The sequence below is a fragment of the Carcharodon carcharias genome, chromosome 9 (genome assembly GCF_017639515.1).
Source record: "Carcharodon carcharias isolate sCarCar2 chromosome 9, sCarCar2.pri, whole genome shotgun sequence".
Classification (NCBI taxonomy): Eukaryota; Metazoa; Chordata; class Chondrichthyes; order Lamniformes; family Lamnidae; genus Carcharodon; species Carcharodon carcharias.
In genome coordinates, this window is record NC_054475.1 from 146,272,134 (window position 1) to 146,299,021 (window position 26,888).

The following is a 26,888-nucleotide window of genomic DNA, read 5'->3' on the forward strand; positions in this document are numbered from 1 at the left end:
AAGGGCCTTCATTAGATATTTAGCAAAGCAAATGTATCTCAATTGGTTAGATAATGTGCTCCAGGCTATCAAGCCAAGCAACAAAATGGTAATCAAAGGACAAAGGAAATAGGGAAGACCCAGGACATCAGGGAAAGATACTACACTGCAATAAAAAAAACTCCTAAAAATGTTATGTAACCTTTGTACAGAGGACAAACATGAGTTAGAGCAAGTTATTAAGAAGGGTCCTTGAAGCCAAGGCCTTAAAGATATTAATGGTAGATAATCCTTGAAAGGTGAAATCCAAAATGCTAAAAGCCTTTCATCTAAGTATATTTTGCGAATTTGCTGTCTCTTAAGTCAATGCATAATCTTTGACTCAAGACAAATGGATGGAATCTTGGAGGCGACAGGACTCCTGGCCACTGGCTGAAGAGCCAGCAAGAGTACCATGTCACTTCTTTTTGAGAAGGTCTGCCACATCTTGTGCCATCATGCACTTCACAGGCCAGCGACGGGTCTTCTCACCAGATCAAGGACCCAGAGGGCAGAAATCCCGCCAAGAGCTTCTGGCCAATCAGAGACCAGCAGGTCCTCCATAATCAGCAGTGCCACTGGTGAGGACTGGCTACTGCTGGTATTGCATCCATCCGAGGCCTCTGATCAAGAAGGGACCCAGGCACGGGCAAATGGTGGTAGAAAGGGGTTGCAGGGTTGGGGGGGGTGGGGCGGGGGGTGGTCACTGGTATTGGAAAAACAGGTCAACAACAAAGGCAAGTGCTGGACCTCAACAGGCCCTCCCCACTTCCCAATGCCAGGTCCTCATCAGTCACCGAGTGCCATTGAACAAAGCACCCCACCCCATGAGCTCTGCAAGCAAACACGCCAGGGCTTGCTTGCTGTGCTCTCTGCATGGCGAGTTCTCCACTCCCCCCCAACTCAGCATTGGTTTAATATTAGGGGAGGGAGGGAGGGAAGATGAGGCCCTTAAGTGGATATTAATGTCCCACTTAAGGGCCTCAACTAGTAGGGGGTTTGAAGGCCAGCCATCGGCCCTCCCACCACAGACTTAATTGGGACAGAAGCAGGAAGGTGAGAGTCCCCACCTGTCACTCTTACACCTGATTCAATGCCCCCCCACCACCAAATTTGGCAGTGAGAGGGCACAAGATTCCATTCAATATATTGGTAATTTCATTCCAGTCCTAATGTTAACTACAAATCTCTATCGCCTTCAGGGCATCTCTACAGATTGTCAAGAGAAATGCTATAAAAGTCATTAAAGTTTAGTGAGCCACCTGCTTTCTACAGTATCTTATTAATTTCTAAGGAAGTCTCAGTGAAATATTAGTAAGGATTTTCTGTTGGCTAAATTCACATTAGCTTTTCACTGTAACAGCGTAAGCTTGGGCCGATTGGTAGCATTCATTTTTTTCCAGTCAGAAGGTTTTGGTTTAAGGCCTATTTTGGGACTTTAACAAGACTGACACTTCAATGCAGAATCAAACAAATGCTTCAGAAGAAATATTAGACAAAGCCTTGTTCTGCTGAGTTTTAAAGGCTCCATGCCATTATTTGATAAAGTTACAACCTGCCCATCATTCCTCCCTCAGACAGCACCATTAACTGGACATTCTTAGTGCTTGCAAGGCCTTGCTGCATGAAAAATGGCTGCCACTATTTATCATATGCAAATAATTTCAAAGTAATTCATTCAATGTGAGGTCTGGGAGACATGTTAAGGTGTTATATAAATGCAAAGTTGTTCTTACTGGAAGGCTGACTGGCTGAAACACTCATTTTCCAAACATTATTTGCGACTTGCTGTGGTTTTATAGTTTGCTGAACTAATGGACATCATGGTGCTAATATCGTCATCCCATTTACTTTATAAATACAGAAGATTAGGTAATCTGGGGAAAAAAAGAGCTTTAAAAAGTATATTAGTTGCATGTGGAAATAATTGTAACATTTTGTATTTGGTTCATTCAACATTTTGTTTTAAGCTATTACCTGGAGCGTTAACTGGAATCAAATTTATGTGATGTACATGAGTGACTGAAAAACTACAGAGTCTTCTTGATACCAAAATGATATATCTCATTGTGATCTGAACTAATAAGATCATTAAATATTTAAGGAAAACTTAATTAAGTATGGCTCTGGGGGTGTAAACAACATTGAAAGAAATAATTTAGGGGTCTTAAAGTCACACGTACACAAGGATAATCGCAAAATTCAGAATTTAGGGGATATGAAGTAATATTCTATGAATTATTTCCAGTGTTTGGTAAAGGAGAGAAATTCACCAAGACAACAGAGTAAATAGGTAGCTGGAATGTGGCAGACATCAAAAGAGGAAAAAACAAAAAACTGCGGATGCTGGAAATCCAAAACAAAAACAGAATTACCTGGAAAAACTCAGCAGGTCTGGCAGCATCGGCAGAGAAGACAAGAGTTGACGTTTCGAGTCCTCGTGACCCTTCGACAGAACAGGAGATGCTACTTTTGTAATAAATCCATTATTTATAGGATTCATAGGACCAGCGCAGGGGAGAAAGACTGCACCGAAAGAAGTCAGGTACAATAAACCCTGCGTGAAACTTCAGGTAGACAGAAAGACATTTACATTAGATAGATTGAGGGGTGATCGATACCAGGTAAGAACACAGGAACAGGAGTAGACCATTTAGCCCCTCAAGTCAGTTCACAATTCAATGAGTTCATGGCTGATCTGCAACCTAACTCCACATTCCCACCTTTGTCCTACATCCCTTAATAATTTAACCAGAACCTCAGGTTTGAAATTAACAATTGATCTTGCATCAATTACCATTCCAAACTTCTGTCATGCTGAGAGTCTAAAGTTTTCCCCAACTTTATTTCTGAAAGGTTTGGCTCTAAATTTAAGACTATGTTCCTAATCCCAGACTTCCCAACCAGCATAAATAGCTTTTCTCCATCTACCCTATCTTTTCCCCTTAATATCTTGAAAACTTCAAATAAATTTATCCTTAACTTTCTAAATTGCAGAGACTACAATCCTAGTTTGTGTAATCTCACTTTTTAATTTAACCCTTGAAATCCAGCTGCCATCTTGATAAATCTACACTGCACTCTCTCCAAGGCCAATACATCCTTTCCAAAACGTGCTGCCCAGAACTGAACAAAGTACTCTGAGGAATAACTTTGACCCACTTGTGTTCTATTCCTCTAGATAGAATGGCCAACATTCCACTAGCCTTTTTGGTTATATTTTGTCCCTTAAAAGGGCCATGGGCAGGATCTATGTACCTGGATCCTCAAATCTCTTTGGACCTCCAATGCTTCTTTGTTCACTCCCCTAGTACCATGTTTAATTATGTTTTCCTTAAATATTTAATGACCTTATTAGCTCAGACCACACTGAGCTATATCTTTTTGATATTGTGAAGACACTCATGTACATCATAAATTTGATTCTATAGTTAACTCTCCAGATAATAGGTTAAAAAAATGTTGAATGAACCAAATAAAAAATGTTACAATTATTTCCACATGCAACTGTTTTACTTCTTTTCAAAGCTATTTTTGCCTAGATTACCCAATCTATTGTACTTATAAAGTAAACAGAATGAGGATATTGGCACCATGATGTCCGTTAGTTCAGCAAACTATAAAACCACAGAAAGTCACAAATAATAAATGCTTGAAATAGGATGTGTTTCAGGCAGCCAGCCTTCCAGTCAGAAGGAAATTTGCATTTTTACCACATCCTAACATGTCTCCCTGACCTTGCGGAGTAATTTTGAAGTAATTCATTCTATGTCCAATGTTCAAAATTATATAGTTCAACATTCACCATTTACAAAGTGCTCTGATCTATCATTTTAGGTTCAAAGTAAATGACATTACACTTGGCTGCAATGAAATCTTTTTGCTAGAGTTTTTCCCATTCACTGAATCTATTTGTATCTCTATGTAATTTTATGCTTCCATCTACACAGCTTACAATATCACCAATCATTGCATCATTGACAAGCTTGGCTATGTGTCTCTCTATTTATTAACGGCTTGGATGATGCAATAAAGTGAATAGTTGAAGTCCCACACCGATCCCTGTGGGTCACCACAAGTCACACCCTACTAATTAAAATACTTTCCCATTATCCCTATTGTTTTACTTACAGATTGGCTGCTGTTCAGCCAATTTTCTAACCAATTCAATAATTTGTCTTCAATTCCACGAGCTTCAACTTAAACAGGCTCTCAATGAGACTTTATCAAATGCCTTCTGAAGGTCCATATAAATAACATCTATAGACAATCTGCTACACATTACTTTAGTCATCTCTTCCAAATTTTCAGTTTCTTTAGACATGACCCACCCTTTGTAAACCCATCTTACACATCTTCCCTTCACCCACCCTGCTGGCATTCCATTGGGACTGTTCCCTCCGGGACACCCTGGTCAATTCCCCCAACACCCCGAACACGTTAACCCCCTCCCATGGCACCTTCCCATGCGATCACAGAAGGGAAGAAGGGCAACTCCTGCCCCTTTACCTCCCCCCTCCTCACCATCCAAGGGCCCAAATACTCCTTTCAAGTGAAACAGCACTTGCACTTCCCTCAATTTGGTCTACTGCTTTCGTTGCTCCCCATGTGGTCTCCTCTACATTGGAGACATCAAAGGCAGACTGGATGACCGCTTTGCAGAACACCTTTGGTCTGTCCGCAAGCATGACTCAGACCTCCCTGTCGCTTGCCATTTCAACACCCCATCCTGCTCTCATGCCCACATGTCCATCTTTGGCCTGCTGCAATGTTCCAGCGAAGCTCAACGCAAACTGGAGGAACAGCACCTCATCTTCTGATTAGGCACTTTACAGCCTTCCGGACTAAATATTGAGTTCAACAACTTCAGACCACGAACACTCTTCTCCATCCTCATCCCTTTTTAAAATCCCCTTTTCTCAAAATTCATTTTTATTTTTAAATTAATTTTCCTGAACTTATTTTTATTATTTTAAAAATTCATTTTCATTCATTGTTTTATCCCCACCTTTTAGCCTATTTTTGATCTTTTTTCCCCACCCCTACTAGGGCCATTTGTCACTTGCTCATGTTGTTCTTTCCAGAGTGCCTACCCTTGTCTGGCTATTATCACATTCTGCTTTCTATCCTTAATGTCACCATTAGCATCCCCTTTAGCCAGTACCACCACCATTAACACCCTTTGACCTTTTGTTTATGACATCTTCAGCAATCGCTCCTTTGCTTCCACCTATCGCTGGCCTTCTATCCAGTTTCACCTCCCTTAAACAGTATACATTTCACCACATTTTTACTTCTCTTAGCTCTGAAGAAGAGTCATATGGATTCAAAACGTTAACTCTGTCTTTCTCTCCACAGATGCTGTCAGACCTGCTGAGTTTTTCCAGCATTTGCTGTTGTTTCAGATTTCCAGCATCTGTAGTATTTTGTCTTTACCTTTGTAAACCCATGCCAGCTGCCTTTGATAGCTGAAAATTTTCAAGGTGTTCAGTAACTTTATCTTTAATTATAAACTCTAGTAATTTTGATGATTTTAGACTAACTGGGACTATATTTCTGTTATAATTCCTCTCATCCTGCTTAAATAACGGAGTGCTGTGTGCAACTCTGCAATCTAAAAGGAACAATTCCTACATCAAGAAAACTTTGGAAGATTACGGTTAGAGCATCTGCAATGTTCTCACCTACTTCCTTTAAAAGTAAAATGAAACTAATTGAATAGAAGGTAGGTGTTACAAACATCCAGACAGCTGTAAGTTTCGTATTGGGTTCAGTTGCATTGCTCATTCCAATAAGTGGACCTTGCAACTCTAGTATTCCAAAGTAAACTTGCATTGCATATTAAAACCCCAGGGGCATGCAACTGTATACTTCTGTCACAAGAGCTGGAAACTACATCTTTCACAACTACCCTTGTCCGTAGGTGTTATGGACAAAGTAATATAAATAAGCCAAGTAGAATAAAATTATCGTAAGGGAAGTAGAGTTAAGACATGGCAGGGCAGGGCAGCTCAGTCATGTGTAACATGTGTCCTGTGTAACATGTGTCCTGTGATATGTGCAAAGTCAAGGACCGGTGTCCTAGCTGACCACATGTGCCTGAAATGCTGTCAGCTGCAGAAACTTGAGCTCTGGGTTTCATAGCTCAAGTGGCAGCTGGAGTCACTGTGGAGCATCCGTGAGGCTGAGAGCTACATGGATAGCATGTTCAGAGAAGTGGTCACACTGCAACTTAAGGGTCTGAAGACAGAAAGGGAATGGATGACCACCAGGCAGTCCAAGAGAGGTAGTCCCCTGGGATCCTGCTCACAAATCGGTTTTCCGTTTTGGAAACTGGTGAGGGCCCTGATTCCTCAGAGGTGTGCAGCCAGAGCCAAGTTTGTGGCACCATGAGTGGCTTGGCTGTACAGGAGTCAAGGAAGGAAGAGCGATAGTGATAGGGGATTCATTGGTTAGGGGAACAGACCAGTGTTTCTGTGCCTCCAGACGTGACTCCAGGATGGTATGTTGCCTCCCTGGTGCCAGGGTCAAGGATATCATAGAGCATCTGCAGGACATTCTTCTGGCGGGGTGCTGGGGGGTGTGTGTGTGATTAGCCAGAGGTTGTGGTTCACATTGGAACCAACGATTTACATAGGAAAGAGGATGTAGTCCTGCAATCAGAATTTAGTGAGCTAGGTAGAAAGTTAGCAAGCAGGACCTCAAATGTAGTAATCTCTGGATTGGTCCCAGTGCCACATGCCAGTGAGCACAGAAATAGGAGGATAAGGCAGATGAATGTGTGGCTGGAAAGATGGTGCAGGAGGGAGGACACTGGGACTGGCTCTGGGGGAGATGGCACTGGTGCAAGCCAGATGGGTTCCTTGTAGGGCGTTTTGCTGGGGATGTTGAGAGGGCTTTAAACTAAATCAGCAAGGGTATGGGAACCAAGAAAAAATGAGGGGAATACCAAGGTGCACAAAATACTGGGAGGGACAGATAGCACTAGTATAGAGAATAGTAAGTTAAAGCCATGGTGAGGGAGAAAGTAACAAAATTTAATACAGGGTTATTCCATACATTCACATAAATGCATAGTATGGTAAATAAGATTGTGGAGTTACTGATGCAGATTACCTAGTGGAAATATGATGTAATGATGAGAGGCCTGGCTCAAGGAAGGGCAGAACTAGGTGTTAAGTATTCCCAGATACAAGGTGTTCAGAAGAGATAGGAAATGAAGGAAAGGAGGAGAGGTGGCTGTATTGGTTAAGGAGAGCATTGCAGTGCTGGAGAAGAAGGATGTCCCAGAGGGTTCAAGGACAGAATCAATTTGGCTAGAGCTAAGTAACAAATTAGGGTGCAATTACATTGCTCGGTGTAGTCCATATACCGCCAACTAGTGGGAAGGACAAAGAAGAAAAATCTGCAGGAAAATTACAGAGCGATGCAGGCATTATAGAGTGATTGTAATGGGGGACTTTAATTACCTGAATGCAGCCTGGGACAGTGGTAGTGTAAAGAGCAGAAGGGGGCACAAGTTCTTAGATTGCATTCAGGAGAATTTTCTACAGCAGTATGTGTCCAATCCAACAAGAAAAGGCGCACTGTTGGACCTGGTTCTTGGAAATGAGGTGGGCCAAGTAGATCAAGTGTCAGTGGGGGAACATTTAAGAGACAGTGATCATTGTATTGTACGTTTTAGGATGATAAGAAAAGGACAAAAGCAATGCAGAGTAAAAATAATTAGCTGGATAAGAGCCAACTTAGATGAGGCAAGAATGGAGCTGGGCCAGATAGACTGGAATGAAAGATTGGCAGGAATAGCTGTAGCTGAACAATGGGCTACCTTCAAAAAAGAATTGGTTCGGGCACACTCAAGGTATATTCCATTGAAAGGGAAAGGTAGGGCAAACAAATCTAGAGCTCCCTGGATGAAAAAGGAGATAGAAATTAAGAAGAAAAAGTGCGTTTATGACAGGTGTCAGGTAGAAAATACAATTGAGAACCAGGTGGAATACAGAAGGTTCAGAGGGGAGGTGAAAAAGCATATTAGAGAAGTGAAGAGGGATTATGAGAAAAGACTTGCAGCCAACATAAAGGGGAATCCCAAAGTCTCCCATAGGCATATAAATAGTAAAAGGGTGGTAAAAGGAGGAGTAGGGCCAATTAGGGACCTAAAAGGGAATTTACACATGGATGAAGGGGCCATGTCTGAGGTATTAAATTAATTCTTTGCCTCCATCTTTACAAAGGAGATAGTTGCTACTCAGGCCATGGTGACAGACGAGGAAACTCCGTCACTAGAAGGGTTCAAAATTGATGAGGAAGAAGTGTTGAATAGACTGTCTGTACTTAAAGTTGACAAGGCATCGGGACCAGATGAGATGCATCCAAGAATAATGAAGGAAGTGAGAGTAGAAATTGCAGAAGCACTGGCCATAATCTCAGTCTCAGGGGTGGTGCCAGAGGACTGGAGAATTGTAAACATTATACCATTGTTCTAAAAAGATTGTAAGGATAAGCCCAGCAATTACAGACCAGTCAGTTCAGCTTCAGTGGTGGGCAAAATTCTAGAAACAATTATTTGGGATAGAATTAGTAGTCACATGGAAAAATATGGGTTGATAAGGAAGAGCCAGCATGGATTTCTAAAGGGGAAATCGTGTTTAACTAACTTGCTGGAGATCTTTGAAAAGGTTTTTTTGAAAAGGTTGATGAGGGTAATGCTGTTGATGTGGTGCACATGGACTTTGAAAAGGCATTTGATACAGTGCCACACAACTGACTTGAGAAAAGTTATTCTCATGGAATAAAAGGGACAGTAGCAAAGCGGACACAAAATTGACTGAAAAATAGGAAGCAGAGAATAATGGTCAATGGATATTTTTCAAGCTGAAGGAAGGTTTGTGGTGGAATTCCCCAGGGATCAGTATTGTGACCCTTGCTTTTCCTGATATATATTAATGATCTCTATCTTTGAATGCAGGAGACAATTTCAAAGCTTGCGGATGATACGAAACTTGGAAGTGTTGTGACTGCGAGGAGGACATAGACAAGTTGGTGGAGTGGGCAGATAGGTGGCAGATGAAGTTCAATGTGGAGAAGTGTGAGGTGGTGCATTTGGGTAGGAAGAACATGGACAGACAAGATAAAATAAGGTGTGAAATTTTGAAGAGGGTGCAGGAGCATAAAGACTTGTATCTGCATATGTGCATAGATCATTGAAGGTGGCAGGACAGGTGGAGAGAACAGTTAATAATGCATATAGTATCCTGAATTTTATGAATAGGGGTATAGAATACAAGAGCAGGAAGGTTATTTATATAATTTATATAAGACACTCATTAAGCCTCAGCTGGAATACGGTGCACAGTTCTGGGCACCATATTGTAGGAAGGATGTGAACACATTGGAGAGAGTGCAGAACAGGTTTACAGGAATGGTTCCAGGGATGAGAAACTTCAACTATGAAGATAGATTGGAGAGGGTAGGATTGTTCTCTCTGGGGAGAAGGTGGCTGAGAGAAGATTTGATAGAGATGTTCAAAATCATGAGGGGGCTGGACAGAGTAGATAAGGAGAAGCTGTTCCCACTCGTAAAAGGATCAAGAATGAGAGGGCACAGATTTAGTGATTTGCAAAAGAAGCAAATGTGACATGGGGAAAAAAAAACTTTCCACACAACAAGTGGTTCAGGGCTGGAATGCACTGCCCGGAAGTGTGGTGGAGGCAGGTCGAGGCATTCAAGAGGGCATTAGATGATTATTTGAACAGAAACAATGTGCAAGGGTACAGGGAAAAGGCAGGGCAATGGCACTAGGACGTAATGCTCTTTTGGAGAGCCAGTGCAGACATGATGGGCTGAATGGCCTCCTTCTGTGCCATTAAGATTTTGAGATTTCTCCAAAAACCACTTTGGAGACTAGGACAGTGTAAAACTAAGAGGGTATTTTTCATAGTACATGACTAAATAAGATATTATTTCCAGACTTCAACTACTTCTGTAATGTTTTCAGGGAATAATAAAATAGCAAAACCATGCTACTCTATCTTGAATGACAGGCAGGATGACCAAAAATATCTTAGATCCCAGTCCAGTCCAAGATTTTCCTTTAAGAGTCTTGTTTAGTAGAGGAAAGAAAAAGCCATTTTCTGTTAATTAAAATGCATAGGAATAAAGATAAATGCAAAATACCAAATAAATCAGGAGATTAAATAATCTCTTAAATTGAATGGTTTGCCTGTGTTTTGTCACTTTACTCCCTTGCACCAAATTCTAGAGAAAATCCAGGGCACGCTTTAAATCATGCGAAGTGTGACAGGGTTGAAGTGTAGTCTATTTGGACAGCATACCTCAAAACAGCTTTACTTTCTTCCATTGTTCCACTGAATTCAACTTTTACAAACACCAAATTGTACAGTAACATTCAATATGTAACAAATAAATGTTTTGTCAGTAAGTACAGTCAAAACATCAGCATGAAAATATTTACTTAGGTCCATGTACTGGCTAAGGAAGACATTTTATATAATATTTATGCATATATGTAATTAATGTGTGTATATATTATCTCCTAGTACATTGTTCACAGGTACTAAAAGGTCTGGAGATTGTTGTAATTTCTTTCGGTTAACAGGTCTGTCTATTTAAAAAGGGTACTGCTACTTAAGTATAAGTCCCAAGGTCAATTAAAGGCTCTCAATATAATCGAGTAACTCACCTCCCGACTCCCCAAAGCCTGTCCACCATCCACAAGGCACAAGTCAGGAGTGTGATGAAATACTCCCTACTTCCTGGATAAGTGCAGCTCCCACAACACTCAGGAAGCTTGACACCATCCAGGACAAAGCAGCCCACTTGATTGGCACCACACCCACAAACATTCACTCCCTCCACCACAGACGCACAGGAGCAGCCGTGTGTACCATCTACAAGATGCACTGCAGGAATTCACCAAGGCTCCTTCACAGCACCTTCCAAACCCATGACCACAGCCACCTAGAAGGACAAGGGCAGCAGATAGATAGGAATACCACCACCTGGAAGTTCCCCTCCAAGTCACTCACCATCCTGACTTGGAAATGTATCACCATTCCTTCACTGTCGCTAGGTCAAAATCCTGAAACTCCCTTCCTAACAGCACTGAGTGTACTTACCCCACGTGGACTGCAGTGGTTCAAGGCAGCATCTCACCACCCTCTTCTCAAGGGCAACTAGGGATGGGCAATAAATGCTGGCCCAGCCAGTGAAGCCCACATCCCGTGAATGATTTTTTTTTAAGAAGTCACTGAATCACAGCTAGAGTATTATATCTGGAGCAAGATAGACACAGAAAACTATTACATGCAAAATCTAATCTCATCCTTTTAAAGCGTACCCTCAGTTTTTGTATGTTTATAATTTTATTACTAGAAGATTGCCCATAGTATTGCTCATGGCAAATTGGATGTCATGTAGTTTGCTACAAGTTGCACGACATGATATAATGGGCAATGGATTAGTACATAGTTGGTCTCATATAGCATAGCTCAGGCAAATTTAGAATAAAAACTCTTCCTGAAGGAAGTGCCATGAATGTTCAGTAGACTGATTCCTGGGATTGTCCTATAGGGGTTCTCAGATTATTTCATTAGTTTTTTCCCCCTCATAAACCTCCCCAGTCAGGGGAAATATCCTCTTGCATCTACTCTGACATGCCACTTAAGAATTTTATATGTTTCAATGAGATCACCTCTCATTCTTCTAAACTAGAGTAGAGTAAACTAGCCTGTATTTCCTCAATCTCTCATCAGACAAACCCAGGAATCAGTCTAGTGAACATCCATGGCACTTTCTCCAGGCAAGTTTATCCTTTCTTAGGCAAGGAGACCAAAACTATAAACCGCACTCCAGGTCAGATCTCACCATGGCCCTAAATAATTGCAGCAAGACATCTTGTGCACCAATCCCTTTGTAGCAAAAGGCTAACATACTATTTACATTCCAAATTGCTTGCAAAGCCTACATATTAACTTTGTGATTAGTTTACAAGGATACCCTCCGAATACCAACAGTTCCAGTCTCTCATGGCTTAGGAAAATTCTGCTTTTCTGTCCAAAGTGGATAACTTCACATTTCTCCACGTTATATTAAATCTGACAACTTCATGTTCACTCACTTAACCTACCCATATCCCTGTGCAAACTGTGTCCTTTTCACAGCTTCCAAACTACCTTCGTATCATCAGAAAATTTAGATACATTACACTTGGTCCTCTCATCCGAGACATACATATAAATTGTAAATAGCTGAGGTTCAAGCACTGATCCTTGCAGTATCCCATTAGTTATAGCCTGTCAAGCCAGAAATGACATATGCACATGCGAGTATCACGCTCCCCATAGAGGAGTCTACGTCCCCAGTCTACGTTTGGTCTCTCCAATGTAGAAGAAATCGCATTGGGAGCAACGAATGCAGTAGACTAAATTGAAGGGAGTACAAGTGAAATGCTGCTTCACTTGAAAGGAGTGTTTTGGCCCTTGGACAGTGAGGAGGGGGGAAGTAAAGGGGCAGGTGTTGCACCTTCTGCGGTTGCATGGCAAGGTGCCGTGGGAAGGAGTTGAGGTGTAGGGGGTGATGGAGGAGTGATCCCTACCTTTGTATCATCAGAAAGTTTAGATACATTACACTTGGTCCTCCCATCCGAGACATACATATAAATTGTAAATAGCTGAGGTCCAAGCACTGATCCTTGCAGTATCCCATTAGTTATAGCCTGTCAAGCCAGAAATGACGTGTGCACACGCGAGTATCACGCTCCCCATAGAGACCAATAACTATAAAGAGATACAAATTTCCCAGTGACCTACATAAAAGGGTCAAGGGACAAGATTTCACATTTTAAAGCTTTTATCGTAACAAACTAAAATCAAGATAGACTAAAAATTACTTTGCAGGCAATAAGCTGCAGAAAAAGCTATTCCTTATTAACTTGACACAACTGAAAACCCATATCATATTTATACCTTATAACGCACTCTCAACAGAAATGTAGTCTTGTTTTAAAAATTCCAAGTACCTCCTACCTTTAGTGGGATCTCTTCTCCCTGCCCCATCAACGGTCATCACAGAGTGTGTGTGTGTGTGTGTGTGTGTGTGTGTGTGTGTGTGTGTGTGTGTGTGTGTGTGTGTGTGTGTGTGTGTGTGTGTGTGTGTGTGTGTGTGTGTGTGTGTGTGTGTGTGTGTGTGTGTGTGTGTGTGTGTGTGCCTTGTAGTTTCTCTGTATGTCATTTCTTGGGCTCACTGATCTGACTGATTATATTTCCACTAGATCAGCTGCAATTATCACTGCTTTCACGAGCAGCCAGTGATACAATCTAGGATAAAAGCAAAAAACTGCGGATGCTGGAAAAACTCAGCAGGTCTGGCAGCATCTGCGGAGAGGAACACAGTTAACGTTTCAAGTCCATATGACTCTTCAACAGAACTAAGTAAAAATAGAGAAAATATAAGCTGGTTTAAGGGTGTGAGAGGGGGCCGCGGCGAGACAGTAGAGCTGGATAGAGAGCCAGTGATAAGTGGAGATAGCCAAAAGATGTCATAGACAAAAAGACAACGAGGTGTTAAAGGTGGTGATATTATCTAAGGAACGTGCTAATTAAGGATAGAAAGCAGGACCAGCAAGGTACAGATAGCCGTAGTGGGGGTGGGGTGGGGTGAAGGAATTGAAATGGGTCAAAAGGTAGAGATAAAACAATGGATGGAAATACATTTAAAAATAATGGAAAAGGTGGAAAAAGAAAAATCTATATAAATTATTGGAAAAAAAAAGGTTGGGGGGGAAATCGGAAGGGGGGTGGGGATGGAGGAGAGAGTTCATGATCTAAAATTGTTGAACTCAATATTCAGTCCAGAAGGCTGTAAAGTGCCTAGTCAGAAGATGAGGTGCTGTTCCTCCAGTTTGCATTGAGCTTCACGAACAATGCAGCAGGCCAAGGACGGACATGCAGCAGGGTGGAGTGTTGAAATGGCAAGCGACAGGGAGGTCTGGGTCATGCTTGCAGATAGACCGAAGGTGTTCTGCTAGGCGGTCACCCAGTCTGCGTTTGGTCTCTCCAATGTAGAGGAAGTCGCATTGGGAGCAACGAATGCAGTAGACTAAATTGAGGGGAGTACAAGTGAAATGCTGCTTCACTTGAAAGGAGTGTTTTGGCCCTTGGACGGTGAGGAGGGGGGAAGTAAAGGGGCAGGTGTTGCACCTTCTGCGGTTGCATGGGAAGGTGCTTTGGGAAGGAGTTGAGGTGTAGGGGGTGATGGAGGAGTGGACTAGGGTATCATGGAAGGAATGATCCCTGTGGAATGCCGGGGGGGTGCGGGAGGTGAAGGGAAGATGTGTTTGGTGGTGGGATCATGCTGGAGTTGACGGAAATGGCGGAGGATGATCCTTTGAATGAGGAGGTTGGTGGGGTGATAAGTGAGGACAAGGGGGACCCTATCATGTTTCTGGGAGGGAGAGGAAGGTGTGAGGGCAGATGCGCGGGAGATGGTCACTCCACGCCACCCCCACTAGGGCTCTCTGTACCTTGCTTCTCCTGCTTTCTACCCTTAATTAGCACATTCCTTAGATAATATCACCACCTTCAACACCTCTTTGTCCTTTTGTCTATGACATCTTTTGGCTATCTTCACCTATCACTGGCCCACTATCCAGCTCTACCCTCCACCCCACCCCCCCATCCCCTTAAAGCAGCTTATATTTCACCTCTTTTCTATTTTTACTTAGTTCTGTTGAAGAGTCATATGGACTCGAAACGTTAACTGTGTTCCTCTCCACAGATGTTGCCAGACCTGCTGAGTTTTTCCAGGTATTTTTGTTTTTGTTTTGGATTTCTAGCATCTGCAGTTTTTTGCTTTTACCTTAGTGTTTAATTGCCTGCCACTTCTCTTCAAGGAATGCCTTAGTTGAAGAAGTATTGCTCTTCTCTCCGACAGGATTTCCGTATTTCTCTTTTGCCTTGTTCACCTTCATTGCTTTCCATTTCTCTCCTGATGTTTGACAAGGTGTTTACTAAAACCCACTTTCACAGTCATATTTCCTTCCTCAGTAACTGTCTCTGTCTCCAACTTACCCCACGTGGATTTCAACTGAAGTTCCATCCCTCACGTTTCAAACTCACCCAGGTATTTCCGGGATATACAATGCTCCTCGGACTGCTGCTCTCATCTCATTCTGAGATACACACTCAGTGCCAGGCGCCTCCATATGAACACATTCGACCTCTCCCTCCAGCAGCACCGCCGCACCCTATTTCTAAGCTGCGTGTGCCCCCAGTTTCATTTTATTCTTCGTCTCATCCGACGCCTCAACAAGAAACTTTGTCTCTTTCAGGTGCTAAGGAACGCAAGCTCCAACAACTCATCGACACCAACAACTATCCAGGACCCTCCACCCTTGCCTGTCCCTCTGTCCCCATCCTGTCTTTCAATCCCAGCCTCGGCCGTGTATTCACCATAACCCCAACCTTCCCTTCTCCGATGCTGAACGTTCAGTGCTCAGCAAAGGACTTAGTTTCATACCCTTGCGCCCTCATCTCAATGAATTTCAGGTTCGGCATGATGCTGAACTCTTCTTCCGCCGCCTTCGTCTCCATGCTCACTTCTTTGGGCAGGAGTCCTCTCCTTGTTCAACGGATCCTTTTACCAGCCTCAAATATTTCCCCTCCACCTGGACCCCTCCCTCTGAATTCTTACCTTCTCTTGATCTTTTTATTGAGAACTGTCAGCGTGACATTAGTAATCTCAATTTCTCTGCTCCTCTCACCCACTCTAACCTGTCTCTCTCTGAACTTGTTGCACTCAGTGTTCTCAGGTCCAACCCTGACATTGTCATCAAACCTGCTGACAAGGGTGGTGCTGTTGTTGTCTGGTGCACTGACCTCTACCTCGCGGAGGCTGAGCGTCAACTCACAGACACTTCCTCCTACCTCTCCTGGACCATGACCCCACCACTGAACATCAAGCCATCGTTTCCAGGACTGTCACTGACCTTAGCTCCTCTGGAGATCTTCCTTCCACAGCTTCCAACCTGATAGTCTCCCAACCTCAGATGGCCCGCTTCGACCTCCTACCCAAAATCCACAAACATCGTGTCAGCCTGTTCCTGCCCCACAGAACTCATTTCTTGCTATCTTGACTCCATTCTCTTTCCCCTTGTCCAGTCCCTTCCCACCTACATTCATGATTCCTCTGACACCCTAGTCATATCAACAATTTCCAGTTCCCTGGCTCCAACCGCCTCCTCTTCACCATGGACGTCCAATCCCTCTACACCTCCATCCCCCACCAGGATGGTCTGATGGCTCTCTGTTTCTTCCTCGAACAGAGGCCCGAACAATCCCCATTCAGCACTACTCTCCTCCGTCTGGCTGAACTTGTTCTCTCACTGAACAAGTTCTCCTTAAACTCCTCTCAGTTCCTCCAAATAAAAGGTGTGGCTATGGGTACCCGCATGGGCCCCAGTTAAGCCTGTCTCTTTATGGGGTATGTGGAACATTCCTTGTTCCAGTCCTACTTCAGCCCCCTCCCACAACTCTTTCTCCGGTACATCGATGATTGCTTTGGTGCTGCTTCATGCTCTCGTCTGGACCTGGAAAAATGTACTAATTTTACTTCCAATTTCCACCCCTCCATCATTTTCACATGGTCCATCTCTGACACTTCCCTTCCCTTCCTTGACCTCGCTGTCTCAATTTCTGGTGATAGACTGTCCACCAATATTCATTACAAGCCTACCGACTCCCACCCCGCTTCTTGTAAGGACTCCATCCCATTCTCTCAGTTCCTTCGCCTCCGTCGCACCTGTTCTGATGATGCCACTTTCAAAAACAGTTCCTCTGACATGTCTTCCTTTTTCCTTAACTGAGGTTTTCCACCCAGTGATTGACAGGGCCCTCAACCGTGTCTGGCACATCTCCTGTGCATCTGCCCTCACGCCTTCTCCTCCCTCCCAAAAACATGATAGGGTCCCCCTTGTCCTCACATATCATCCCACCAGCCTCCGCATTCAAAGGATCATCCTCCACCATTTCCGCCAACTCCAGCATGATGTCATCACCAAACACATCTTCCCTTCACCCCTCCGGCGGCAGTCCGCAAGGATCATTCCTTCCAGGACACCCTGGTCCACTCCTCCATCACCCCCTACACCTGAACTCGCTCTCATGGCACCTTCCCATGCAGATGCAGAAGGTGCAACACCTGTCCCTTTACTTCCCCACTCCTCACCGTCCAAGGGCCTAAACACTCCTTTCAAGTGAAGCAGCATTTCACTTGCATTTCCCTCAATTTAGTCTACTGCATTCGTTGCTCCCAATGCAATTTCCTCTACATTGGAGAGACCAAATGCAGACTAGGTGACCGCTTTGCAGAACACCTTCGGTCTGTCCGCAAGCATGACCCAGACCTCCCTGTCGCTTGCCATTTCAACACTCCACCCTGCTCTCATGCCCACATGTCCGTCCTTGGCCTGCTGCAACGTTCCAGTGAAGCTCAACGCAAACTGGAGGAACAACACCTCATCTTCTGACTAGGCACTTTACAGCCTTCCGGACTGAATATTGAGTTCAACAATTTTAGATTATGAACTCTCCTCCATCCCCACCCCCTTCCCAATTCCCCTTTTTTCCAATAATTTATATACATTTTTCTTTTCCCACCTATTTCCATTATTTTTAAATGTATTTCCATTCATTGTATTATCTCTACATTTTAGCCCATTTTGATTCCTTCACCCCACCCCACCCCCACTAGGGCTATCTGTACCTTGCTTGTCCTGCTTTCTACCCTTAATTAACACATTCCTTAGATAATATCACCACCTTCAACACCTCTTTGTCCTTTTGTCTATGACATCTTTTGGTTATCTCCACCTATCACTGGCCCACTATCCAGCTCTACCCTCCCCCCCTCCTTAAACCAGCTTATATTTCACCTCTTTTCTACTTATACCTAGCTCTGTTGAAGAGTCATACGGACCCGAAGCGTTAACTGTGTTCCTCTCTGCAGATGCTGTCAGACCTGCTGAGTTTTTCCAGGTATTTTTGTTTTTGCGTCAGTGATACAATCTGCTTAGCCTGCCCGCTTTGTAAATGGCAGTCCTGGAGGAATACCATTTGTGCTGCTTGTCAGGAAATTGATTCTATTTAATTATAATTTTTTAATCAGCTGATTTCTGGTAGTAGAGCGACAATGTAGTGATTTCATCATCAGAAATATTAAATAACACACTACTCATGTCAGTGGTGTTAACTGCAGCCGCATAAATTCGGCTAAATTTTCAGGTACATTTGAAAATATTGCCGAGACTAAAGTTTAGTAATGTTATTTTAAAATTGCTGTTGCGAACTTTTTTTTTTCGGATCAAAGTAAAGACTGAATAGACATTTTTAAAAGTGCTTCAGCATCTTGGAGCAGGGTAAGTAGTGAGGGTGAGGGTGGGGGTGGGAAATCTGCCAGGATTCTGCTCTTTAATGCCAACCAGGAACTCTAATCAGAAATCACACCTGGATGTCTGTGAAGAGAAGACTGGACTTGACTTTCATGTTCTGGTTGAAGAGCCTGCCAACACAGTCAAGGCTCACTCTACAACAGTGGCCACACTAACAGATTACCAGGATTATATGTCGAGCAGCTCCAGCAAAAATCTGCATCTTCTGAACAGCAAAGCCAAAAAAAAAGGAAAACTAAACAATTTCATAGGACAGGGTCTGCTTTATAACGAGACTGGGAATACAGGGAATATCCTCATACATGAAGCAAAGCATGTGCTTGTGCTGACAGTGGAAGGGTTCATCAGACCTCAATGTTGAGACACAAATGACGTGTGTTTTGCTTTTATTATGACCTCATTACTCTGGAGAATTTTGCAGAAAGGTCACAATTTCAAGCAGTTCCTTATTGGAGAGCTACGCTCAATCTGCTGTAATGACGGAGTTGAAGGAGCAAATGCCAGCAACTGTAATTCCCTATATAAGCTTCTGTTTTCAATTACAACATCACAAGCTCTTGCCAAATGAAGGCCAGATAATTCACTACATCAGGAAATGGAGTTATAGGACTAGTAATTGCATTCTTAAAAAAGAAAAATCCTGTCATGTACGGTCCAGAAGCTAGGATGATACTGCTTCCTAACAGCATTAATAGGCATCGACTTGAATACAAACACAGGGGAGAAAAGAATAAACAATGTGCATGTTCCCAAATTTTTCCATTCCTCACCATGTGAGCATCTCCATGTGGCTAGAGGGACCTCAAAGACATCCCAAAATACTTTCTAATCATTGAAGTGTTGCTGTAAAATAGACACTATTGGAATGTAAGAAATACAGCGGCCAATTTTCTCACAGCAAGGTTCTACAAACAGCAATGTAGTAATGACCAGTTGATTGGTTTCGGTGGTTTCGGTGACATTGATCATGGGATAATTAATGGTCAGGACCCCAGGGTTGGGGATGAGTGGTAACTCCCCAGGTATTTTCCAAATCATGCCATAGTATCTGTTGCATCCACCTGAAAGGTCAGACAGGGCCTCGCTTTATCACCTCATCTGATGGTTGGTGCTTCCGACAGTGCAGCACTCCCTCAATAACTAGACTGGAGTGTCAGCCTGGATTATGTGCCCAAGTCTCAGGAGTGGGGCTTGGACCCACAACCTTCTGCCTCAGTGGCTATGAGAGTACATTTTCAATTGAGCAGGACAATAATGCTTATTTAATTTTGGAAGGAAGCTTGGAAAATGAATAGTTACAATCAAGACTTTACTATATAAAATTATTTGGGGTTTTTTTTGTCCTCAGTGGAGCTGACACTTACTTCACACTTAAGATACAGATCATGTTACAAGATCCTTAAAGTTTTAACTTTATTTCATATAAGTGTATAAAAATATTTAATATTTCACCTTTGTGATGGAGAAAAATCACAATTTACTCACCAATCCGAGGATCTGCAGAAAGGTAAAATGATAGAAGAATAGAAGCCCAGTCGCAAGAAGAGCCCACCAAAAATCACCCAGTGGTTCAGGTTTGTACACACCTAAAAAAGATGATTCAACTTCAAAAAATGCCTCATCAGGTTGTTTATCATGTACTATTTCTCACTTTAACAGTGATCTCAGCCATAAGGTCAGCAATTTGAACTTACTAAAGATGTTCTCAATATTGACATTAGTTTATTTAGCATATTGGCATCAACAGACCTTGAGAGAAAAAAAAGTGTGTAATCCAATACATTATAAATTAATCCATCATCTCAAAACACTCACTATTACCATTCTAGTGTGAGACCTGTTACCACTGGTACTTGGGTTACAACATTTTTAAGATACTTACCCAGCTTTGCAATAGCAAAAGTCAGAACTTCAGCTGGGATGCAATCTCAGCCAGAAGGGTCATGGGGTCATACTTTAGCCTACCCAATATCATGATTGTAGTTTCTAAAAATCAGCATGATTTGATTTTCACTGCAAGCTAACCATTATAGTGCAGGAAATAATGGACTGTTGCAAGATTTCAATACATTTATTTATATTCTTGGGATGTGGGCAGCATTGGCAGGGCCATATTTATCGCCCATTCCTAGCTGCCCTGACAAGGAGGTGATGGACTCTCTGAACGGCTGTAGCACTTGTGGGTAATGTTTCTCCCATAATCATACTAGGTAGTAAATTCCAGTATTTTGATCGAGATGACAAAGGAACACCAATATCTGTCCAGGTTAGGAGTGAGAGACTTGACAGTAATGATATTCACATCACATTGTTGTTGCTGCCATTTTCAAATGGTAGCTATCCTAGAACTTGGAGGTATGACCAAGGAAATTGGAAGAGTTTTTATAATGCATCCTTTTTTTTATTATTCATCACAGGATGCGAGTAAGCTGGCATGGCCAGCATTTGTTGTCAACCCTCAATTGCCCTTGCGATGAAACCTACAATGTACTAGTGGGAGGGCATAGATATTAAATCTAGTGTCAAGGACATCAGTCAGATAGACTGCTCTATACTGAATGATGGAGAACTTAGTGTTGTTGCTGCTGCACCCACCCAGGTGAATAGTCATCATATTCCTGACTTGAGCCTTCTGCACTATTTTGAGGGATCAGGAGGTGAGCCACTCATCACAAGTATCCAGACTTGCCCTGGTCTTGTAGCCATGGCTTTGAAAAGGCCAGTGAGGTTAAAACATTAAAAACAAAAACAGAATTACCGGGAAAAACTCAGCAGGTCTGGCAGCATCGGCGGAGAAGAAAAGAGTTGACGTTTCGAGTCCTCATGACGAAGGGTCATGAGGACTCGAAACGTCAACTCTTTTCTTCTCCGCCGATGCTGCCAGACCTGCTGAGTTTTTCCAGGTAATTCTGTTTTTGTTTTGGATTTCCAGCATCCGCAGTTTTTTTGTTTTTATCTCTGAGGTTAAAACATTGGTTGCTTAACTTCCAAGACACTGATCCTGCAGGATTCAGCAATAATAGTGAAGGTCAAAGGGAGGAATTTTTGGGTTTTACCTTGTTGGAAATGTCATTGCCCAACACTTTGTGGCATAAATGTTTATGCCACTTGTCAGCTGAATCTTGACTGTAATCTTGTAAGAACGGAATGGAATATGATCAAATGTGTAAACAACACTACTCCTAACCTTATGACTTTGGAATTGATGAAGCAGATAAAGATAGTTGTGTTGTAGCACTAACACTGAAAAACTCAATCACAGATTCACATAGTGCAGAAGAGGCCCTTCGGCCCATCGAGTCTGCACAGAAACATGAGAAACACCTGACCTGCCTACCTAATCCCATTTACCAGCACTTGGCCCATAGCCTTGAATGTTATGACATGCCAAGTGATCATCCACGTACTTTTTAAAGGATGTGAGGCAACCCGCCTCCACCACCCTCCCAGGTAGCGCATTTCAGACTGTCACCACCCTCTGGGGAAAATAGTTTTTCCTCACATTCCCCCCTAAACCACCTGCCCCTCACCTTGAAATTACATCCCCTTGTGACTGACCCTTCAACTAAGGGGAATAGTTGCTCCCTATCCACCTTGTCCATGCCCCTCAATCTTGTTCAGCTCGATCAGGTTGCCCCTCAGTCTTCTCTGCTCCAATGATAACAACCCAACATCTCTTCATAACTTAAATGTTTCATCCCAGGCAACTTGCCTGCAATCAAATTTTGTGGCTCAGGTGATTTGGGTCCAAAAACCAATGACCACCTTTCCGTACCTCAGGTATGACTCCCCTACTACTGGAGGGTTTAACCCCTTGACCACAGCAACCTGATGTTACTTTTCTGCTTAGTGACTTACTCAGTCAAAAGCTGGCTTGATACCATGCATTGTTTCTCTCATCTTTTGACATTTAACTCTTCCTTCCATGTCTGAATGAAGGTGGTGATGAGCTCTAGAACACAGTGGTTCTGGTGAAAGTGAAGGAAGACCAAGATTGAATTCAAAGCTAAGAGGTTTTAGCTGTTATTTAGACTTGTGACAGACAAGGACAAAAAAAACTCGTCTTTGAAGATTGGAAAGAAATAAGATTTTTAATTGCTCTATTGACTGGCAAGGAAAATTCAGAGGTTGTGACTTGGTTAACATACTTCAAAGGAGGACCTGAGAATTGCATACAAGAAAGTGGAAATGAATTATCAGAAAAAGTGGGAATGGGGTGGAATAGTGAATGGAGGAAGTCACTGATATGAACGACAGCTTGAGAGAGACAAATAAATGAAAGTTGCCATAGTCCCAGAGGACCATAGGCTGCTCTCTCAGCAGAGAGAGACATGACTGGTGGTGAGTTTAACCTGGAGGGTCACCACACCTCAGGCAAGGGAGAGGTTGAGAAGGCAGCCTTCATGGATGACCTCAGTCAGTACGGGAATTGAACCCACGCTGTTGGCGTCACTCTACATCACCAGCTGTCCAGCCAACTGAGCTAACCGACCCCCAAGAGAGACAACTAGGCCTCGGGGCATGTTAAGTTAACTGAAAGAACCAAAGGATGAGCCATCACCTTCTGCAGATAAAGCTACTGGAGGGTGTTATGACCGATACAGCTGGTAAAGCGGAGTAATTAAAAAATTCCCAGAGGGAAACTTTAAATAACTATCAATAATTTTTAGTGTTATGTTCAAGATGCAGCTCTTAAATTTAGGAATCAGACCACCAGTTCGAGGCTTTACATTAAACTAATTGAAACATTTTATTAATTTACACAAGTTAAATATATACACATGGCTACAAATTACTACTATCATAACTTAAATTCCCAAACTAATCTCCATTAAGGCAACAGCAACCCATAGACTTAACCAAACACCAGGCAAAGCATTTTCACCTTAAAAATTCAAAATGAAGTTCTTTTCACTGTGGAGCCAGTTGGAGGCTTACAGCTGCCTCTGCCTGCACACTCAAAAACTGAAGTAATACCTACCACCACTGACTGAATTCAAATTCTCATTGTTAAAAGGTGAAGTTGAAAGAGGCTGGTGAGACAATGAAGCCCCTTTCAATGTACCAATTTTATTAGTAATATAAACATATTGCTTGGTAGCTGCTAGAAAGGAGTCAGTTTTCACCTCACTTCTTGAATACCCTGTTCAAAGAATGCAAATGCAAGCTCTTTTCCATATCAAAACTAGTACACACAGCACTCAGACTAGCTGGTTTTAATCCAGTTAAGACACACCCGAAGACTAAACCTCTATTTTTAAATAAAAATATTTTCCAAAATATTACATACATTAATAGCTGCATGACAAGGGGAAGTAACCATGACTGTAGCTTTGGGAAGCCACATGAAAGCAATTTGTTTAAAGTGCACCTTACCAGGCCTGGTCAAAAACATTAAGGCTGTCCAAAGCATAGCAAATGATTCAAAGTTTTCAATAGTACTGTTTCAGAGATGTGCAACACGTTGTTGGACTGAATTGTTTAATATTCCTTTCCGAAAACAACATTTTGTTGTTACTCTATTCTTCTCATTCAATTTACAACAGGGAAATATGTTTCAATGATTACAGATCTGTTAACTTTAAGTAAGACTTAACAGTCCATTCCACTTAAATACAAAATAAGTCTCATGACTTTGTTATTCTGTTGTTAATAGCAAGAGCCAAGGGATTTGATGAAAATGGTATTGGCTTGTAGAATTGATGCCTGATGTTTATTTTAAGGTTTAAGCTGATGGCCATCTGCTCGAGGCTGTAACACCACTGGGGTTTCACATATATTCAATGTGTGAATGCACACAGGGACTGAGCTATGAGAGAGTGCACAGATCAAATATGTGAAACGTAAACCTTACTGGACCTGGATAATGGACGTCTTTTGCCACTGACAGTAGAGAAAAAAATCATTTTGGGTTGACTTCTATTTTTATTTTCCATTAATTTTGAAAGAATTCTCTCTCAGCAAGCTCTCTTTCGTAAGAAAAGTCAGCCAAAATTACAGAATTTGCCATGCGGCTACAATTGTCAGAGGCCCAGATTCTACCTTTGCACCCCCTCCCCCAAATGACCGATGCTTAGTCTTAGTGCAGTGCATTGTTCTGTTGAGCTATCCCAATTTACATCAGCTTAATCTGCACTTCTTTAGAACACGGAAGCAATGCCTCAGCAGAATGAATCAGCACATGTTAATCAAATGAATGAGCAGTATAATGCCATCACTCTGTTCAAATATATGGCAGAAGATGCTTTAAACAGAGACATGTCTGTGTCAAAAATTAAATCTAATTCAGTGCTACGTTGGGATTCCAACCCATTCTCTTCCCCCCCGCCCCCCACCCCCCCAAACACAAGATAATAACAGAGATAAAAACAAAAAAACTGCGGATGCTGGAAATCCAAAACAAAAACAGAATTACCCAGACCTGCTGAGTTTTTCCAGGTAATTCTGTTTTTGCACAAGATAATAACTATGCTTCTACCTGGGATTCTTCAGAGACTGTGTAGCATAGGGAGCATCATAAGGTTTTTAAACTAGTAGGAAAAAACATGAGAATGTACAACAGTAGGCTATACTTCAATGCCAAGCATTAACATTTGAGCCTTGCCATCTAGTTAGAACTTGCTGATAAAATTCATTGCTGATTGAGTGCCTCTACCAAGACTGACTTCTCCTAGAGTTTGACAGCTAACATATCCAGTTCGTTCCCTCTGACTCCTGGTACTAGTGACTAGGATTACTATCTAGGCAGGAATTCCAATCCCTGCCAGTAGCACAGGGATTTTTAAATATTCATTCTCGGGATAGTGTCACTAGCAAGTATGGCATTGATTGCCCATCCTCAATTGCTTGGAGGTGGTGGTGGGCCTTATCCTTGAACTGGTGCAGTCCATGAGGCACTCCCAGTCCTGTTACAGGGGAAGTTCCACGATTTCAACCTAGCAACAACGAAGCAATAGCAATGCATGTCCAAATCAGGATATGGATGAGGGGTGATGGTGTTTCCATGTGTCTTGTTACCTTTGTCCTAGGTAGTGGTAAGCACAGTTTTGGGAGGTGCTGCCAAAGATGCTTTAGTGACAAGCCGTAGTGTATCCTGTAGATGGAATGGTACTCCAGTGGTGGAGGGAGTGGAAGATTAAGTTAGTGCATGGGATGCCAATGAAGTGAACTGCTTTGTCCTGGATGATTTGACCATCTGAATGGTTTTTTTTTGTTGCATCTGCTTCCAGCCAGGTAAACAGAGCAGTCAATTACATTCCTGATGTACGTAGATTGGCACCAGATGGAAGGAAGACCTGGCCTGGTGCATTAACAGGACTGAACAGATGCTGTGGAACGGATGGGGGAAAAAAGAACTAGCATTTATAATTACATCTTTCACAACTTCAGGATGTTACAAAGTGCTTTACAGCCAATGATGTACTTTTAAGTGTAGTCAGTTCTCCTCCCTCCCCACCCCCCCACCCCCAAATTTCACAGGATGTGGGCATCACTGGCTAGGCCAGCATTTATTGTCCACCCCTAATTGCCCTCGAAAAGGTGGTGGCGAGCTGCCTTCTTGAACCGCTGCATTCCATGTAAGTATGCCCACAGTGCTGTTTGGGAGTTCCAGGGTTTTGACCCAGCAACAGTGAAGGAATGGCGATATGGTTCCAAATCAGGATGGTGTGTGTCTTTGAGGGGAACTTGCAGGTGGTGGTGTTCCCATGTATCTGCAGCCCTTGTCCTTCTAGGTGATAAAGAACATGGATTTGGAAGGTGCCAAGGAGCCTTGGTGAGTTGCTGCAGTGTATCTAGTAGGTGGTACACACTGCTACCACTCTGGATCGGTGGAGGGGGGAATGGAGGTTGGAGGTGGTGGATGTTGGGCTGCTTTGCCCTGGATGGTGTTGAGCTCCGAGTGTTGTGAGAGCTGCGCTCATCCAGGCAAGTGGGGGAGTATTCCATCACACTCCTGACTTGTGCCTTGTAGATGGTGGACAGACTTTGCGAGAGTCAGGGGGAGAGTTACTCACCTCAAAATTCCCAGCCTCTGACCTGCTCTTGAAGGCATAATATTTATATGGCTGGCCCAGCCCAGTTTCTGGATAATAGCAACCCCCAGCATGTTGGTAATGCCATTGCATATCAGAAGGAGATGGTCAAATTCTCTTGGAGATGGCCATTGCCTGGCACTTGAGCTGTAAATGTTACTTGCCACTTCATCAGCCCAAACCTGAATGTTGTCCAGGTCTTGCTGCATATGGGCACAGATTGTTTCAGTTGTAAAGCAAGAAACATGGTAACCAATTTGTACACAGCAACATCCTACAGACATCAATGAGATATTGCCCAGCGAACCAACATTAGTGGAAAAAAATTGAGAAATATTGGCCAGGACACCAGTGATGAAGGAGTGTAGTAA

General features: G+C 42.8%; 1 protein-coding gene across 2 annotated transcripts in view; it reads right to left on the minus strand.

Annotated features, from left to right (window-relative positions):
- The window catches only part of LOC121282309 (transmembrane protein 164), a 149,547-nt gene that overhangs the window by 12,425 nt on the left and 110,234 nt on the right, over nucleotides 1-26,888 (minus strand). For both annotated transcript variants that reach the window (XM_041195972.1, XM_041195973.1), the window contains exon 5: nucleotides 19,970-20,070. In XM_041195972.1, coding sequence (XP_041051906.1) covers nucleotides 19,970-20,070 — 101 coding nt within the window. The remainder of the gene's footprint in view (nucleotides 1-19,969; nucleotides 20,071-26,888) is intronic.